Consider the following 18,649-nt stretch of genomic DNA (forward strand, 5'->3'; position numbering starts at 1 on the left):
GTCCTTTGTATTAATATGAGATTCAAGCAAGCAAGAGATTTTTTTTCTTGGAGAGTCTGAAATTTGGAGACTTGGTCTTCTTTAGGACCACACACCCCATCTTCCAACTGCAGCAAATAGTTTGTTCTTCTTTTTCATTTAGGTGTCATTTTTGTATCACCAGGGAGAGGGATTTTAAGTCACCAGTTTCTGAGCTTTTGAAGCCTTTTCAAAATTCTTTTCAACATGGCTTAGACAGGCAGAAGTGGGTGGATTAGCTCAACAGCCTGCATCCACTGCTTAGTTCCAAGGTTTCAGTGCAATATGCATCTCACACATACCAAGGCACCTGTCGTGGGTCTTAAGCCCTTTGAGTCATAGGCATTAGCTGATGCCAGAACACTGGGGCTTCCACCAGAGGTGGGAAAGATTAAAAAAAAAAAAAAAAAAGGAAAAAAATAGAGCAAAAAATCCCCACAACCTAAGGGTATATCTGGATGAACTCATTTTGCTAATGTAACATGTAAATAGGATTAATGCACTGAGATAACTATTATCTGAAGAGACTGCCATGGAAAGGGAAGGTTCATGTTTATTTATGCAGATCAGCACATGGGAAAAAAAACCTTAAAGCAGTGATATTGGTCTGGAGATCCAGCTAGATTTCCCATCTCTGCTTGAACATTACTGAAATTTTGACCTAATAAATCTCTGAAACTGTCACCTCTGAAATTTTAATTCCCATTATTTTTGTCTAGCAGTCAGTATTTCATATGTTATTGAAATAAGTTCCATCTGGGAGTGCTGATTCAAAGTCAGAGAAAAACCAGTGGGTTGCATGGAACCACATCAAGGATCACAGGTACCCAAGGAAAGGTACCCAAGATTAAGTTCTTGGGAACTTCTGTTCTTATTTCTTTTTCTTTGTTCCCCCTTTGCTTGGTATTTCACGATAGTGTTTAAGTTGGGGTTTTTTTCCATAAAGAGAAAGAAAAAGTATAATCATTAGGTCTTTAAAATGCGGCCAGCCAGGATTCTGAAATTGTAATTGTCCTTAAAAGGTTTAGGTAGTGTTTACTGCCACAAACATAAACAGTGAAGCTGATAAACCAAACAGGAAAAGTTTCTGCAAAATACCCATTATAACAGAAAACAAAGCCAAATTAGTTACATTAATGATACAGCTTTCTTAATTCTTGACTTCTGTACAGTGCAAGTGACTTGCATTACATTTCATCAATGTATGTTTCTAAACTATCTTCTAAATGCTTGCTTAAGCAATAAGACTTCTTTAAGAAGAAACACCTGGAAAGAATCTTTTACAATGCAATAGAAAATTATTACTGCTACCCACGTAGCTCCATTCTACAGCAGCATTTCATTTTTACCCATGAAAATGTCCCATTTCCACAACACTGAGCATAATAATAAGTGATTATGTTTTTGACAAAAGGTAATTATTGAAGCAATTTGTTATGTATACAAAGAGGAACCCTTTTAAAGGCAAAATATTTCAACAACTAAATAATACTCTAATTATGTTTAACACACAAATGTTTTAAATAAAAGGGTTACTAAAGGAGACTACATGTTGTGGTTTAACCCCAGCCAGCAACTAATTACCACACAGCTGCTCACTCACCCTCCAACCTTCCCTGTGGGATGGGGAGGAGAATCAGAGGAAAGGGTAAAACCTGTGGGTTGAGATAAGAACAGTTTAATAATTGAAATTAAGTAACATACAGTACTAATGACAATAATAATAATTTTAGTGAAAAGGGAGATAAAAAAGAGAGGGTGGAATAAAACCCAAGAAAAACAGTGAAGCACAATACAATTGCTCACTCCCCTGACTGAGGCTCAGCCCCTCCCTGGCAGTGATCAGCCCATCCCATCCACCTCCTCCCAGTTCATGTGCTGAGAAGATGTTTCTGTGCTGTGGAATGTGTCCCTTTGTCCAGTTGGGGCCAGCTGTCCTGGCCATGCTCCCTCTCAGCTTCTTGTGCACCTGCTCTCTAGCAGAGCACAGGAAACTGAGAAGTCCTTGACCTACAGTAAGCACTGCTCAGCAACAACCAAAACATCTGTGTGTTGTCAACATTATTCTCATCCTAAATTCAAATACACAGCACTATACCAGCTACTAGGAAGAAAATAACTCTATCCCAGCCAAAACCAGCACACTACAGTATGCTGGAGATCCACTGAGATCCCATCAGAACAAACTGATATTCTGGACCCAATTTACAAATCCCACTCATACGGCTTTTGGAAAGCATTCAAAAAATAAGACAAGATCAAGTGATTTTAAAAATTTTATAGGTTTTATAAAAACATCATACATTACAAAAATGTATCAATTAAACCTTACAATTATAAAGCACTAAAAATGTGTAACGTTCTTTGAAATTAAGATTATCCATTTTTTCAACAGGTACAGGTAGAAGTTTATATCAAAACTTTATCAAATAAGACAACCCTTAACTTTCATACCTATCTAATCAGAAGAATATACACTGTCAGAAATATGAATGTGTTTAGAGATTTCTTGTCTATAAAAATAGAAAAGAGGGATACTGTAAGTATCTCACCTGAAGACTCAAAAAGTTCTAAACATACCAGGACACTCAAAATCAGAGAAACTATCAATCAATTTTTCTGAGGATTCCAGCTCAGAAGAATGATGATGCAAGTTTACAAGGAAGAAGAAAAAAAAGACTGAGTGGAAAAATACCCCTGAGATAAGTCAGAACATTAATATTTTTTTCTACTTGCTTGTTTCTTTGGCTTTTGTTACTTTTAAGCTACCACACAGGTTTGAAAGGAAATTGGTCCAGTCATAGGTTTTAACAATTACATTATCATAACATAGGTAATTATTCTGACACAATACAAGCAATAAAAAAAACCCAAAACAAAACACAGCATAAGCTGCTCTTTTTCTTCAGATTCTTCCCATTTCTGATCCCATCCCACTATTTTTTAAAAAATTTTTTCATTCTAAACTTAGATTGTTAAGAGGATAAAATAGCCATCTGGAATAATTTTTCAAATTATAGTTTCCCATGTCTTCCTTTCTTCCTTGAGATTTTTTTATGGACAAGTTCTTCAAAAGCCATAATTTCATCTTCCACTTCATTTTCCAAGTCTTTATCATGCACCAAGCCTATATTAAAAACAATAAATTAATGCAGAATGGAAAACCCCAACACTTTTTGCTCTTAACAGCATGACAAGCTATGCCATTGCTATTTTATATGTCAGCAATATACCTTCATATGTGCATAATCATGTTTAAGAAGTATTTAGCTTAATATGACAATGTGCTTAAGAGCTCTGCAAGGAAGCAGCAACTGCTAAGACACTTGCTGTACTGCTAATTAATTTTCACACTGATAATCTGTTTCTATTGTTATTTCCTTTGACTTTTCTAAGAAGTTTGTCTCATCTCTCTCTCAAGATTCCGTTTCAGCAGACACTACATTTGCTTGCTGACTTTCAAGACAGACTCTAAGGCTGCTTTTGGGACTACAAGAGCACCTCCAGTCTTATTACCCATATCTGCTGGAATAAGAAGATGCAACACAAGGCTTTAATCACAACCAATTTTTCTAAAATTGAGCTACTTTAATGCTTTACATATGGTCCATTTTTTTAAGTCTGATCACTTCATTGCTGCCTGTTTCTGCAATTGTTGTAATCCCACTACCTAAACATATGTTTAAACCTGAACATTCAGGGAGGCACAAGGAAGTCTTAAACATGCCCTCAGAGATCTGTGATGCAATAGACTGCATCAATGTATGCTACTTTTTGTACGAAACCAAGAGAAATGCAAGTGAAAATAAAAGAAACAAACACAAGCTGGGATCCACCGAGGGCCAGCGAGAAGGCTTGCTCCACTCTGGTCGCCCTGCAACCAGCTGCCCTGTTTTGAAGAGCCACTGAGGAAAGCCTGGTTATCTCATGCTTCCCAGAGGGCCCCTGTGGGGCTGCCTCTCAAAGGTCAGCGAATATCTGCAATGCTGCTGACAGGGAGACTGAAGTGATGCTTAGAGACCACTACTGTTCAGTAGTGGGCCCAGAAAGCTGTGCAGTTTTAAAACATACCTTCTTCTGTTATCCTGTGAGAGTCCATTTGCTTCAGCCACTTACGAGCGTCATCAATGGTGCCAACCAATTTGTTGGCGTGTGTGGTTATTACTTCTTCAGCTGTAATGGAGCACAGTTAACATTCTGTGAGAACACTTAGCTGAGAAATGGACAGCAGCTACAGGTCAAGCACAAAATGACATTACACAGAGCCATGTTGGATGATGATGCTGCAAACCCAGAAGTCACGGTCGCCAGTGATCTCATACGGGGCATATTTCACTAGTGTGGATGAAGATCATGCATGTATTACTCCCCATTCCAATCAGCATTACTAGCACTGTCAGAAGAGAAGTTCTACATCCTTGTGCTGCCCTTTTTGAGTTACATCTGAATCCTGAAAACATTCTACTTTATTTTTGGGTATTAAAGTTCTTGACTTTTGTTATCTCTCTGAAATTATACAAATCAAACATGGACCTGAGATGTTGCAGCTTTTGCTGAACTGCACCATTAAGAACCTGAAAAATGCCTGTTATAAAGAGAGGAAAAAGTAATCTCAGAGACTTATATAATTTCTGTATATATATTTTCACTGAGCGGAAGAACAAGGTAACATTCATCAAGCAATTGTCATAACGAAATCCACCATTACCTAATTAAGCCTACTACATCTCTTATTCATCACTATCATGGTTCACTGAGCAGAAAGCCAAGTAAACAATAAGCAAAACTTCATGGACTTCATCCATATGTAAAACTTTCCACTAGGACTAAAGATAAAGCTTACACGTGACGAGCACAACCTAACATTTAGTTACTATTTAACGTATTTCACTGATCAGAGCTGATGAACATATCAAATACTACAGGTTTTCACTACTGTCAGACATCACAGGCAAAATGACAACTTGACAGGACTGGTGGATTTCTACAACTGAAGCCAGTAACAATGTTATGATTTAAGTTGTCACTTTCCTGAAGTAAGTACACCAAACAATTTTGCTTCTAGGCCACTCATTCAGTAATTCAATTTTGCTTGCAAAAATCAGCATAGAATAATGCTTTAAGCATATAAGGCGGGGGAATCTAATATCAAAATATGTACCTCAAGCACCGTAATTTACTGAACTTTTTAATACCAGGGTGGCCTTTGAGTACCTGACACACCACAGATTTGTAGTCAAGTATCCATGTCTGTTCAGCCCTAGCAAAATTACAAGTTCAAGGGCAGAATAGTCAGTGATACCCTTAGTCAAAGACTCCAAGTACTCCCACCATGCTACTACCCCTGCATATCCAAATTACTGTGCCTGGAAGAAGTAAATAGGAAACAGTAGAAACAGTAGAAAAATTAGTAAAGATGACCTGTCAGTAAAAATGCGAAGTTGCTGTAAAACTATGTACGTTCAGAGAACACAGTACACCTGACCATGTGGTTAAAATTCACTTTACTACCTATAAAAAATCACTACTATTCACTTTACCTGTACTATGTAATTTATTAAGTTGTAAGAGCTTAGAATACATTTTCAGTATTTCCAGCTCTCTCAGTTCTTCTTTCCCTCAGCTACCTGAAGTACCTTTCTCTTGACCACATTAAGATTTTCAAACAGAGTTTTGTCAGGTCTAGAGGTCTGGCCAAAAAATTACATATTAAATTGTTTAAAGAAAACTGGAAAGGTCCTACCTTTAGCCCAGGCTTTTTTCTCATATATTTCCTCTACTGCATCTGAAATTTTTTTAATATTCTCTTTGATTTTCCTCTGGCATAAGTTGGAACCTTCTTTATATGCCAAACCGTCTCGGGTGTAACCCCTTTCTCTAATGGCCTCCGCTACTTCCAGTCCATCATGTATTATTGGATCTATCTTTGTTCTGAAAAACTCGGCATAGTGTCTGTAGGCAGCATGGTTATTTGTGTGTTCTTCTGTGTTTCTGTGCTCCATGTAGGCCTCATTGGCCACAGAAATTGCATTTCCTTCTGCATGCAACTTTTCTTCCCCACTGTTCTCTGTTGGTGTCAGAGGTTCAGAAGTGTCTGCCTCCATGCTTTCTGACCGGCTGAAATAGTTCTCAGAGCTCTGGATGAATCTGACTCCACAGAGGTCACACTGGGTTTGGTCAATATCTGCTCTTTTGAATATCTCTGATAAAAATTCCTCTTCTTTCATTGCAACAGGATGAACTCTGGAGCGGGCCTTCCTTTTCCACTTCATGTATAGAGAAATGAAATGGAACACACGATACAGCTGGCGTTGAGCAGATGCTTTCTGCTCTTGCTTCTGTTGCTTGCTGAGTGCAATGACTTCCAGGGGATCTTTTTGGTCCTCTAAGCAATGAACCTCTTCAAATTCCTCTTCCAGCTCATCAGCATATTCTGTTTCATCCAAAGAGGTTATAAATCTGTCAAGGTTTACGCGTTCATACTGGATGCCCCGTATAGGTGAATGCCCCTGAGTGTAGGCAGTGTCTGACTTCCAGCGGCAGTCAACCAAGTGCTCTTCATCTCGCTCTGTCAGCAGCTCTTGCAGGCCTGCAGCAACTTCTCTTACATGTGTAGCATCACTCACTTGTTCCACGACCCTCAGCAATCTTCCAGGTACTTTAGAGGGAGAGGCTTTTCTCATTGATTCCAGCATCGCCTTGATTGCAGGAAAGAGGTGGCGTAAGAGGGATCTATCTTTAGAACTCTGCACCTGGTCAGCATTCAGTAACATCACTAAGCACAGCACTACTGTCCGCTCAGCCTCCCCTGAAGTTATGCAGTTGGGATCCCTGAATGCATCCAGGAGGACATTGAACCTTCCATGAACACCACACAAGACTTCTGATAGGTAACAGAGATGAGATCTGAAACGGTATACAGCTGCATTTGTGTCCTTTGGTCTGTACTCCTGTATAATAGAAAATGTGTCTTTAAGTTCTTTGTAATGGTCCTTGCGTCTGAACAAAAAGTCCCAGTAATAAAGGAGAGCAATGTAACTCTTTGGAAGGCTGAGAATAATGTTCTTGGAGAGTCGCATCAGGACAGCACAGCAGAGAATATACTGGAATTCCAACAACATCACCGTATTTCCTATGCTTGGAATCAGGTATCTTGTGCATTTCTTGATCAGGACATTCATGAAACGGAAAAAAAATCTTTTACAGTTTTCCGGGTTCTTGTGAACATAGAATTGCTCAAGTGAATTTTCAAGAAGTCGAATGAAGCACAAGTGTGTTCTTCCTGCATTTTCAGCATTTTTGTCAGGTAGCAACATACCATGTCTGCCTTCTATTCCTTTGGTCTTTTCTCCCTGGCCTTTATTCTTTGGGGAACTTTTTGCCTGTGCCAAAGCAAACTTTAGCTCTTTGTTATAATCATCCTCTTCTTTAAAAAGAAGCTTCTCAAATTCTCCAGGATATCCTGAAGATAAGATAAGAACTTTCATGGCACTTAGCCACAAGTCAGTTGATTCTCTTCTGGCTGCAGTGTCTTCATTAGTAAACTTATATGTGATGTACTTCTTCAACATCTCTCTACAAGGTTTGGAAATAATACTACTGAATTGCAATATTTCTTTGCATGCCTTTGGGTTCTCAGACAGTATTCTCAAATGAAAATGATTAGGAAAAAACATTCCTAGGAGGGATTTACATGATGCATATGTGTCAGAAGTCAAAATGTCCTTGAAGCTTTTGCACTGATTCAGTAGCTCTTTAGGGAAAGTGCATGTGGCTTCCAACAACAGTCCATTTATTGCCACCAGATGCATTTTACACTGAAATATTGTCTTTGCTTCATGGCGCAACAAGGGCTTGTGGTAACCCTCACAGGTTTCATCTTCACAGTTCAATCCGGCAATGAACTTCATACAAATATCAGGGTACTTCCTGCTCAGTAACTCACGTGTGATAAAGCACAACCTGCTTAACAAGTGCTGCTTCAAAGCTGATTTTACTTTCTCTGTGCTTACTGAGAAATCACCTTTTGCCTTCCTCTCTTTTAGACTTAGCTTGTCTAACAAAAACTTGAGAATGGGTTCAGCTTCATTCTGAGACACCTGGCAACTGTCACCTGTTGGGACAATCCCAAAATAGGCAAAGCATAACTTCACCATATCTTTCTCTGCATTGGTGGCTGCTTTATTCAGACCGCTAACAAGACTCAGAAGAGCCATTAAGCCAGGTGCTGCCATGAAGAGGATGTTCTGACTAGGAGTGCTGCAGCGACATAATGCAAAGAGAGCTTCAACTGCACCAGCAGAGTGATTCAGAGATAGGAACTGACTGTACGCGTTGCTCAGCTTCTTGAAGTCTCCTTTCAGAGCTCCCTGCAAAAACACAGCCTCAGCAATGCCAGACTTCTGCCTGGTTTGTTCACAGAGTTCGAGGGCTTCTCTTAGGATGCTCTCCACGTTCCCCAGGTGTAATTCTGAACCACGACTCAGCCTGGCACGCGCTTCAGCAAGCAAACACGATGCACGAAACTCTTTTATAGCCGTGAGGTTGGCTGCTTCCAGAACAAACCCGTGTTGTTTCATCAACTTTGCAGCCTCCTCCTGGCGATCCTTCCTTTTCAGTAAGTCTGCTGTTTGGTGCAAGCATCCACGAGACTTCAGAAACTCAAGTTGATCCTCTATATCAAGTTTTGAGAGGACTTGCATCATTTCCTCAGTCCTGTTCATACTCAGGTACTTTGCAGCTGCTTCCAAGTACAACTGATTTGCTGTACAGGAGAGTTTGGAAACCATTTGTCCTTTTGCATTCAATGTATCTTCATATCTGAAATACAGATACATCAATTTACTACCACAGATGAAAAATCTAGACAAAAAAAAAAGCACTGCAATAGAAAAAAGAACCATTAAACAAACAGTTGCTCCTAGAAGCCCTTCCTTCAAAAAGGCCAACTGTTTCATGTGATATGCCAGCCAGGCAAAAGAGGATCACATCATCTTAAAAGATCTACAGAAGGAAATTAATTACAACATGAGGCTGTCAGAATCACGATTATTAAAACTTCTGGCACAAACAAGATCACAAGGTTTACAGCATTAGTGAAGCATTCTCCACACTGTCAAATCAATGTAAAAATTGTTTTAACACATTTTATCAGTGTTAATCTTCCATTTATAAATAAATATGAGTTTCAGCGAATTCTCCATGGGTCAATATATACAATATTCTGTAAAATTTACATAAACTTGTCAGTTTAGAGAGAATTCTTTCAAGTCTGTTGTACGTATCTGCATATACTTTGTAGCTTATTGAGTGTCTGAGCAAAACACCTGGTTGCATCTTTCGTAACATGCACTTTAGAATATTCAGTAATTCATTGTTAATGGCTGATGTAAAATTATTAAGGTATCCCCTAAGCCAGTTTTGTGAAATAGTCTCTCCTGCAAGCTGAGAACGAGTAATTTTTTCCTGTTGGGTGAGTAAATTATCGTTAGCTTTTTGTTATCATCTTCTCATGATAAACTTCAGAGTGCAGATTTTTTGTGTCTATGCTGATAAATTTGCATGAATGGTTTGGGGGGCTGATTTAAAAACTTGTTAGTTGGTAAAGTGCCTTTAATGCTTGAACTTTTTGGTCATCAAACAATCTTTACATATTAAAGAAGCTTTAATCCTTCAAAAAAGCAGCTACCATTACTAAAGGTACATCACAAAGGATTTATGTAAAACAAAGTCAGCAGACAAAACCCTTCTGAAAATTTCCCAGTGAACCAGCTGCATTATATGGAATTTGGAAATGGAAAAGATAATTATATTCCAATACCATCTTGCAAGACACACCTTTCAACGGCCTTTGCTGCTTCTTCATAGAGTTCTTCCCGACAATACATTTTAATGGCCAGATCAAACTCCTCAATTAGTTCATAACATTCAGATGCTTCTTTGTAGCACTGGCTTTTCTGATAGTAAACTGCAGCATCTTTCATCTGCAATGCAGAAGTCAGTAATGAAACTGAAGTGCTGTAAACAGTCAAAACTATAGGAACAGAATAAATCTTGTCATTCCATCATGTGTCTCATTAAGAAGTACACTTTAATAAAAGTGTAATTAAACTATCTGAATGTAATCAAATACTTGTTAAAGTAACCATCACTAAAACTTCAAAATATTTTAGAAAAAACTCAAAATATTTGTGTCTGAAAAACTAGAGTGTAAAATGAAAGGTATTATACAGGATTTTCAAAATAATTCTATCTACCCAGCTCTGCCTGTTGTTAGAAAACACCACACATGCTTCTGATGCTTTACAAATTTGTCAGAATGGATAGTACTAAATTAAAACAGTTATGGATGCAGAATGAGAACCCTAGCCTTGTACCTTGAACTTCAAATATATGGGAACATTTATTTTACATTCTTTTAGTGGAAATACACTGCAAATAAAAAATATTACATATTGTTAACACACTAATACTTCCAAGTTTTAAGGTTCCATTTAAATGGCTGTAATCAGTGAAGTTTCAGTATCATCAGAGTACTGAATGAAGCAACAGCTTAAGTTTCAGGACATCAGTCATTTCACTAACTTTTGACTGCAAATGACTGATGATGGTGTTTGAGGAAAGCCAAAGAAATAAAGCCAGCCTTCATAATTGCATCGTTCTCCACTTCATTCCTCTTCTGCCTATTCTCTGACAAATGATTCTCTTTGAACAGCCCAGCTTAAAGAGCTTGTTTCATTCAGCTATTACCGTGACACAAAAAGATACTAATACTTTCTGAGTAATAGGAGAGGAAAACAAGCTGTAGGAAAAGGAAAGTGAAAAGGTGAGGATTTAATACCTTTCCTAATTTTTTACACAGTTCTGCACAAAGACGGAACTCTTTTGATTGAATCAGACATTTTAGTGATAGTTTTGGTTCTCCACATTCCAAGTAAGTTTTAGCCAATGTCATATATTCCATCTGTTTCTCCCTGTAGAAAGTAAGAGAAAATTACCACTAACATCCAAATTAAGTTTAGGATCATGTGATCTTCACTGAATCCAACCAACACTGACATCACACATTATTCTTCACACATTACCTGATGAGTTATGATCTTACAATTAGTTATATTTTGGGATGACACTGTTCTGTCCAGAAATCTGTTCCAAAATATGACTGCTCTGGCAGATTCTTTTGAGGTTTTTTTAAGTAATGTATAGTACTGTGATTTTGTACTGCTTCTCTTTTCTTAACTTTTTCTCTCCTTTCTGCTGTTAAGCACCAAGCCTGGAGAATCAGAACTGTACAGAACATTTCATATGAAGATCTTACTTAAGCTTTTTACACCAGCATTAATACCTCTATTAAAAAAAATCAACTTTGGCAGCTTCATTATTACATATGTTCTGTCAACATATCCTAATACATCAAATTCCTTCTCCTCAAATTTTACGCAGTTGACAAGCACCCCAGCATACAGGGAACTGACAAAAAGTTTTATCAGTCCCATCAACAATTTCTCTACAACCATGAAATTTTATGAGCATCCTTATACTTTTAACCCAGGCCACTAACATAAAGCATGTAATTAAGGAAGATAAAATCTCAACTAACTCCAGTAACAGCATTTCTTCAGACCTTCCCTCTTCCCCCTTGTGTGCCAGCTTCCTTTGATCTAGTCATTCCTTTCCCCTTCTGCTATCACTGCTAGCTTCTGGTCTCCCCAGCAGGAGCAGGAACTGATTCACTTCGGTCTAGATCTTTCTCCATTAAGTTTTTTCTTGTCTTATTTGAGATGAGTCCCAAAGAGTTTCCAAGCCTCTTCAGGAAACTGCAAACTCTCTCCCCTGTCAAATCCTTGAGCTATTTTACTTAGCTGAAATCATGAACTAAATGATTCATCTCAAAATCTGTTCCTTTAAAACTGTCCTATGGTTCAGATCTAGTTCAGCTTGTTTAGTTTAAATTGACTGTAACACTAATTTTACCCAAAGCTCACTTTTGCTAGCAGCTTTTCTTCCCCAATGTACACCACCATTCCTTCTTCTTTGTTGAGTGAATATGCAGTGGGATTAACCGAAGTTGAGCACTGCTGATGGCATATGCTCTTCTATCCATATCTAAGGACATAAAACCTCTTGACATAATGCAAATCCTGTTGCTTTTCTCTCACACAACCAGTAAGCCCTTGCAAGGGCCACATTTCATTCAGACAGCTCTTCCTACTCTCCACAGGGAGCAGTGCCCTGGATCCTATTGTGCGAGAGACCTTCCAATTTCTTAAATCTCTTTTGCAACCCACAGACACATAAAGACACCCCTCCTGCACTGCTCTCCGATGTCTCCGGTCCGGTCCCACAGCTGTGGTGTGAATCTCGCCCCCTGCACCCCCAAGGGGTCTGGCACCACAGAGTGGCACTCGCTCGGCTGCACTGACACTTACCTTGGGCTGGCTTTCTTCGCGTGCACTTTGAGAACAGCATCGTGCGTCAGGGCCAGTTTTGACTTCTCAGCTGCTCCTCCCTTTTGATAACATTTGGCAGCCACCTGGGGTGAAATCACACACAGCATTCACAGATGTGCATCCAGCCCATGGCTTATCACATAAAAGCAATACTTAATTTTACAGTCACTGTAATGGAAAGCAGAAAGACTGGCAGGGTGCCTGGAAAAAGGAAAAGGTAAAACATTGTGGTATATTTTTAGGACAAAAAGAAAAGCTTTGAAGTCAGTCCACATGCGATTAGCAAAATTAGAATATTAATTACAATATTGTCCATGGAAGTAGTGAAAGCAGAATTCCTGGTAAGCTGATAGAACTAATACCATATGCAATTTGAAGGATAGCCTAAACCATTAACTGGTAAGTCACCAGGCAGCTGCCCCATATTAATAAAAGTGAAGAAAACCAACATGTGCAAGTGAAATCAAACAGCAAGGAACATTTACTCAATGCTTTTATCATACTGGGCTCTTTCTGTGAAAACTAAACAGAAACACCAGGAGTTGCCATGCTCCTAGCGAGCTTTGCTTCATTATCATCCTGCTTATTCTGCAACACCATGATTTCTTTATTCTATCCATTAATTTAGTGTTGCTTCTGTTTGGAAATTGCACATTGCAAGCCACTCTTAGAACTGCCAAAGTCATCAGATAATGTCTTCTTAAGGTAGCATTGACAAGCAAAGATCAGGGTTATAAAGAAAACAGATTAGCAGATAATATAGGTAATGCATTTCAGATTTCAAGATTAATTTTTTTTAGCTGAGTGAGTTTTTTATCTAAACTCTTTTCTGTCCATTTAGGAAATTGCCTTTTATTTTCAAGGGGAAATAAAGACTGTCTGTATAGTAGCAGCTGATTATTTTGGGGTTTTGCCTTGTTATAAATATCTATTTTCCCTTCAAAGAATTATATGTTGTTACCAGCAAAACACAGAAGCTTTCCCTCTGCCATGATCAAAAAAGTATCTACAATTTTATTTCACAGAATCACAGAACATCTCAAATTGAAAGGGACTTAGAAGGATCACAGAGGCCAACTTACTGCTCCCTCCTGGACTACCTACAACAAACCCACATGACTAAAAGTGTCATCCAGATGCTTCTGGAACTCTGAACTCATGGCTAAATGCCATTATCACTTTCCTGGGGTGCCTGTGGCAGGCCACTTTCTCAGTGAAGAGCCCTTTTCTATGTCCAATCTGATCTTTGTCTGATGCAACTTCACTCCATTTCCTCATGTCCTATCACTGGTCACCAAAGAGAGGAGATCAGGACCTCCTCCTCCTCTGCCACTTCCCTTGAGGAAGTTGTAGACTGTGATGAGGTTACCCCTCACCCACCTCTTCTCCAAGCTGAACAAGCCAAGCGACTTCAGCTGCTCTTCTTAAGAAGTGTCCTCTAGAGCGGCCCATGGCAATGGCAGTGGGGTTGGAACTACATGATTCTTGAGGTCTCTCAAAACCAAACCATTCAATGATTCTATGACTTTTCACCATCTTGGTCACCTTCCTCTGGACACACTCTAATAGTCTGATGTCCTTATATTGTGGTGCCCAAAACTGCACAAAGTACTCAAGGTGAGTCTGCATCAGCACAGAGCAGAGAGGGACAACCACCTCCTTTGATTGGTTCACAATGCTGTATTTGATGCACCGTTTGCCTTTCTGACTGTCAGGGCACACTGCTGGCTCATATTCAACTTGCCATCAACCCAAACTCACAGATCTCTTTTCAGGGGGCTGCTCTCCAGCCTCTCATTCCCTAATTTGAATGTATAACCAGGATTACTCCATCCTAGGTGCAGAAACCAGCACTTCACTTGTTAAATTCATACGGTTGGTGACAGCCCACCAGTTTGTCAAGGTCTCTCTGCAGGGCCTCACCACCCTTGAGAGAATCAACAGCTCCTCCCAATTTAGTGTCCTCCCAATTTAGTATTGGTGGCAAACATATTTAATGTACACTCCATTCCTATGTCTAAATCATTTATAAAAACATTAAAGAGCACTAGCCCCTAAATTGAGCACTGGGGAATCCCAACTAGTGACTGGCCCCCAACTTGATAACCCCATTTATTATAACTCTTTGAGCCAGACTTGTCAACCAGTTTCTCACCTAATGTATTATGGACTTGTCTAGCTGTGTGCTGAACATTTCATCCAGAATGAAGAGTGACTGTGAGAGAAACTATTAAAATCTTTGCTAAAACCAAAATGTACCACATCTACTGGCTTCTCTTGGTTAACTAGATGAGTGACCTTGTCACAAAAGGAAAGTTGGTTAAGTAGGACTTTCTGAGAGTGAACCCATGCTGCCTATGACTAATGATGGCATTGTCTCTCAAGTGTTATTTTCAGTAACTCCCAGAATAACCTCCTCCATAATTTTACCAGGCACCAAAGTGATACTGAAAGGCCTGTAATTACCAGGGTCTTCCTTCTTACCCTTCTTGAAAACTGGGACATTTGCCAGCTTCCAATGGACTGGGACCTCTCCAGACTCCCAAGACCTTTGAAAAACAATGGAAAGGGGCCCTACAATAAAATGGGCCAGCTCATTCTGTACCTGGAACAAATCCCATCAAGCCCAATAGATTTATGTGCATCCAGCTGCAGCAGTCTCAAACTAATGCAGAGTCAGCTAGGAGTTTATCATTCCCTAAGTCACAGTGTTTCAGCACATCACCAGTGTTAGAGGTGAAGAAGGCTTTAAATGTCTCTGCTTTGCCTATGTCCCTTCTTGTGAGGTAAATGACCTCATCAAGTAGAGGACCAATGTTATGTCCAATCCTTCTTCTGCTATTAATGTGTTTTAAAATAACTGTTTTGTTGTCTTTCACAGTGCTGGATAGCCTGAACTCTATTCAAGCTTTGGCCACGCAAATTTTCTCCCTACAGTGACAAACAGAATCTCTGTTGTCTTCCTGTGTCGCCTCCCCTTGCTTCCAATGTCCACACACTTTCCCTTTTCCCCTAAGTTCAAGAAGAAGATTCCTATTCAGCCAAGCCACTCTGCCACACTTGCTTGGCTACTGACACTTTGGAATTTCCTGCTTCTGCACTCTTCAGAGATGGCCCTTAAAAAGTGCCTAGCATTCATGAATTCCCGAGGGACCTTACTAGTTAGCTCCTTCCGGAGAACAAGTCTGCCCTCCCCATATCCAGGGTCAAAGGTTTGCAAGACTTTTTCTTCTATAGACAACAATTTGAAACTCAGTTACTTTGTAGCCACTGTGACCAAGACAGACACAAGTCACCATTTTACTCACAAGTACGCCTCTCCTCACAAACAACAAACGCAGGAGGTCACCTCTCCTTAGTCAGCTCCTTTAGTACTTGCACCCAGAAGTTGTCTTCAACATGCTCCTGAAATTTCCTGGACCTCTTTGTGTCCGCTGTATGATTTTCCCAGTTGATGTCTGGGAAGTTAAAATTACTCATACTGACAAGAGCATTTGATCTAGAGATATCCCTTATCCCCCTGCAGAATATTTAATTGATGTTGTTGTCCTGACTGAGTTTGCTTCCATCCCATTAACTGTCATCCCATATGTGGACTGTATTAACTAGGATGCTAGGAAACCAAAGACTGTAAAATCTCCATGTTCTTTAAACAGAAGGGGGATGAAACCATCATTTTACTACCCAAATTAATACACTTCCAAAAAATGCTTTCATTTTCCTACTGTATGTGCAATGATACTGTCAAGAACATGGTTTAGATTCACACATTTCAGTCAATTCTGATTGTTACTAATAATTGTTTTTCCAACTGTCTTTTGTTTGTGTGCATTAAAATGTTTTTCCCTCATAGGACTGCAAATTTCTGGGCAGTGAATTTAAGATTACAAACAATAGGGTTCCGCTTCCTGCTCACTTCTTGTAAGTCATTTACAAGTAGACACACAGCTACAAACCACAAACTAAGACAGACTGCTATAGAGCAACTGAAGGTTTACAGATGATTTTATGCAGACAGAAATAAGGTTTCAGAATAAGCAAGAATCCTTATTTCAAATAAACATTATGTTCTTACCTCCCAGAACTGGTGTTTGGCATAGTAGTCTCCCTGTGCAATCCATTCTTCTGGGGTTGAAGTTTTAGCAAACATGCTATCATCTAAGTCTACAAGGGCAGGGGCAACCATTTTATGTTAGAATGGATAAATCACAGAAACCCCTTATCATGTACCAAAACTAAGCATTATCTCACAATGTTCCAAGTTCTATGATTTGTGCTTAAACTACTAACAGTAACTATGAGTCAAGTGTGTTAATACTGTTGTGCGAAGCTACCAGTGAGAACACAAAAAATCCCAGAGTCTGGCTGGAGACTGGGCTGGTAAGTGGCTGAAGCTGCATTAACTCAGCAGAAAATCTGACTACAAATTGACCACTTTAAGCTATAAATATCTGCAGCCATCAGGGTCCATTGAGCTCTCTCCACGGTAACTGGCTGAGCGGCAGTGACCTGATCTCCCTTTATGTAGGAACACCTCTCAAGGTCACCCCTCAAGGCTGAGAGATCCCTTACCTGACACCAGACACCAACGGGCTGGTAAATGACATTTTTGCATGCGTGTAACATTTAAGATAGGTATAGCAGGCTTATGTAAAAAGTAGAGTATTGACCACCAATTCATCTGTACTTAATGAATATTTTACATATCTGAATTTACTGGCTAGAACTCAATAAACTAATTACAAGATCAGATCTGTCTGAAGGATCACTGACTCTTCTCCTGTGACAACAAGAAAACTTAAATTAGTGAGTTAGCAATAAAGTTATACTCTAACATATACAACTGATCTTTAGAAACAAAAGAATTAAGATCCACTGAAATAAGTGGAAATTTGCAAGGGCAGTTATCAATGCGCATCGTTAGAAGGATCAAGGAATTTAACCTTCTTTATTACACAGCCTAAAAGCAAGAAAGCATGAGTAGGCTGTCCTGTTTGACAGTCTTTTAAGAAGGTTTTAGGACAACTTTACCTTTCTTTTCATCTGTTTTGACAACCTTAACAAATTTTCTTTTGATGAAATACTTAAAAGCTGGAGCCCGTTTATCACGGTCCTCATCAAAGATCCAAAGATTGACTCTGGCTCTTGTAATTGCAGTATACAATTGCTTGAGTTCTCCATTCAGCATCTGAAGCAGAAAAAAAAATTAAATTAAATAAATGAAACACCAGGTGAGCTAAATTGCTAGAAAGAAACATACTTTGAAGTTATAAGAAAACAGAGAATTTATACAGAATTAATAACAAGTAAGAAAGTGCTTTTAAGTAAGCAAGACTAAATATTAAATATGGGATTTCAATTACATAAGCCATTGTCCAGCTAACTTACAAGCAACCACTGGTACAAATCAGCTGCAGGTATGACAGGCTATTTTCCTTCTAATCACTGGCACATAGAATTATTTATTTACCATTTAATCCTGAAAATATCTGACTCACCAGATTCTAAGAAACTTCCTTAATTTCAAGGTAATGACACCAATCAGCAACCAGACTACAGTAATAATAAATATTGACAAGCTGATTTACTATTTGCTTTAACCACAGTTGTTCTGCAAATATACCCAAAATTCTATGACACAGGTTTTTGTACTCTAATCAAACTACATTTGCAAATAATCTCTTATTTTTTTAAAATCAGTATAGTATTACATTATATTTTATTGCTATGATATTATACAAATGTGAACAACTATCAAAAAGATAGTTATTTTAGGGGAAGCAACCTCGATAAACACGGAACTACAGGATGAAAGGATTTAAGAAATTTCCCTCTACTTTTAAGATTTAAGAATTTAATTTGTCCTTCCCATTTCCAGTGTTAACAAAAAACTCACCTTGTACATTTCTACATTAAATGGAGTCCTTTCCTGCATACCACTGTCATCCTCTAATGGCACTTCAATTAGCAAGTTGCTTCCCACTTGCACATCCAGATCAGGACTATAAGAAGAAATTATCTTCCATTCTTTGCTAGCCTGAAATATCAAGAGAATGAGGCTTACTTGTCTGTAGTAACCACTACTGCCTACATATGCACAAGATAAGGTTGTATGTTGTGACCTATTCACCCCTACAAGGCAAGGAGGCTTAGAGGAGGAGATTAGGGGAAAAAATTATCTC

At 38.9% G+C, this 18,649-nt stretch overlaps 1 protein-coding gene across 4 annotated transcripts in view; it reads right to left on the reverse strand.

Moving 5' to 3' along the window:
- Positions 1-2,281: 2,281 nt before the first annotated feature.
- The window catches only part of TRANK1 (tetratricopeptide repeat and ankyrin repeat containing 1), a 49,580-nt gene continuing 33,212 nt past the window's right edge, over positions 2,282-18,649 (reverse strand). For all 4 annotated transcript variants that reach the window (XM_039548602.1, XM_039548603.1, XM_039548604.1 and 1 more), the window contains exons 16-24: positions 18,364-18,504; positions 17,499-17,655; positions 16,543-16,631; positions 12,447-12,550; positions 10,859-10,991; positions 9,856-10,001; positions 5,762-8,838; positions 4,090-4,191; positions 2,282-3,145 (exon numbers count right to left, since the gene is read on the reverse strand). In XM_039548602.1, coding sequence (XP_039404536.1) covers positions 3,033-3,145; positions 4,090-4,191; positions 5,762-8,838; positions 9,856-10,001; positions 10,859-10,991; positions 12,447-12,550; positions 16,543-16,631; positions 17,499-17,655; positions 18,364-18,504 — 4,062 coding nt within the window. In that variant the 3' untranslated portion in view covers positions 2,282-3,032. The remainder of the gene's footprint in view (positions 3,146-4,089; positions 4,192-5,761; positions 8,839-9,855; positions 10,002-10,858; positions 10,992-12,446; positions 12,551-16,542; positions 16,632-17,498; positions 17,656-18,363; positions 18,505-18,649) is intronic.

This window comes from Corvus cornix, chromosome 2 (assembly GCF_000738735.6).
Source record: "Corvus cornix cornix isolate S_Up_H32 chromosome 2, ASM73873v5, whole genome shotgun sequence".
In the NCBI taxonomy this organism is placed as follows: domain Eukaryota; kingdom Metazoa; phylum Chordata; class Aves; order Passeriformes; family Corvidae; genus Corvus; species Corvus cornix.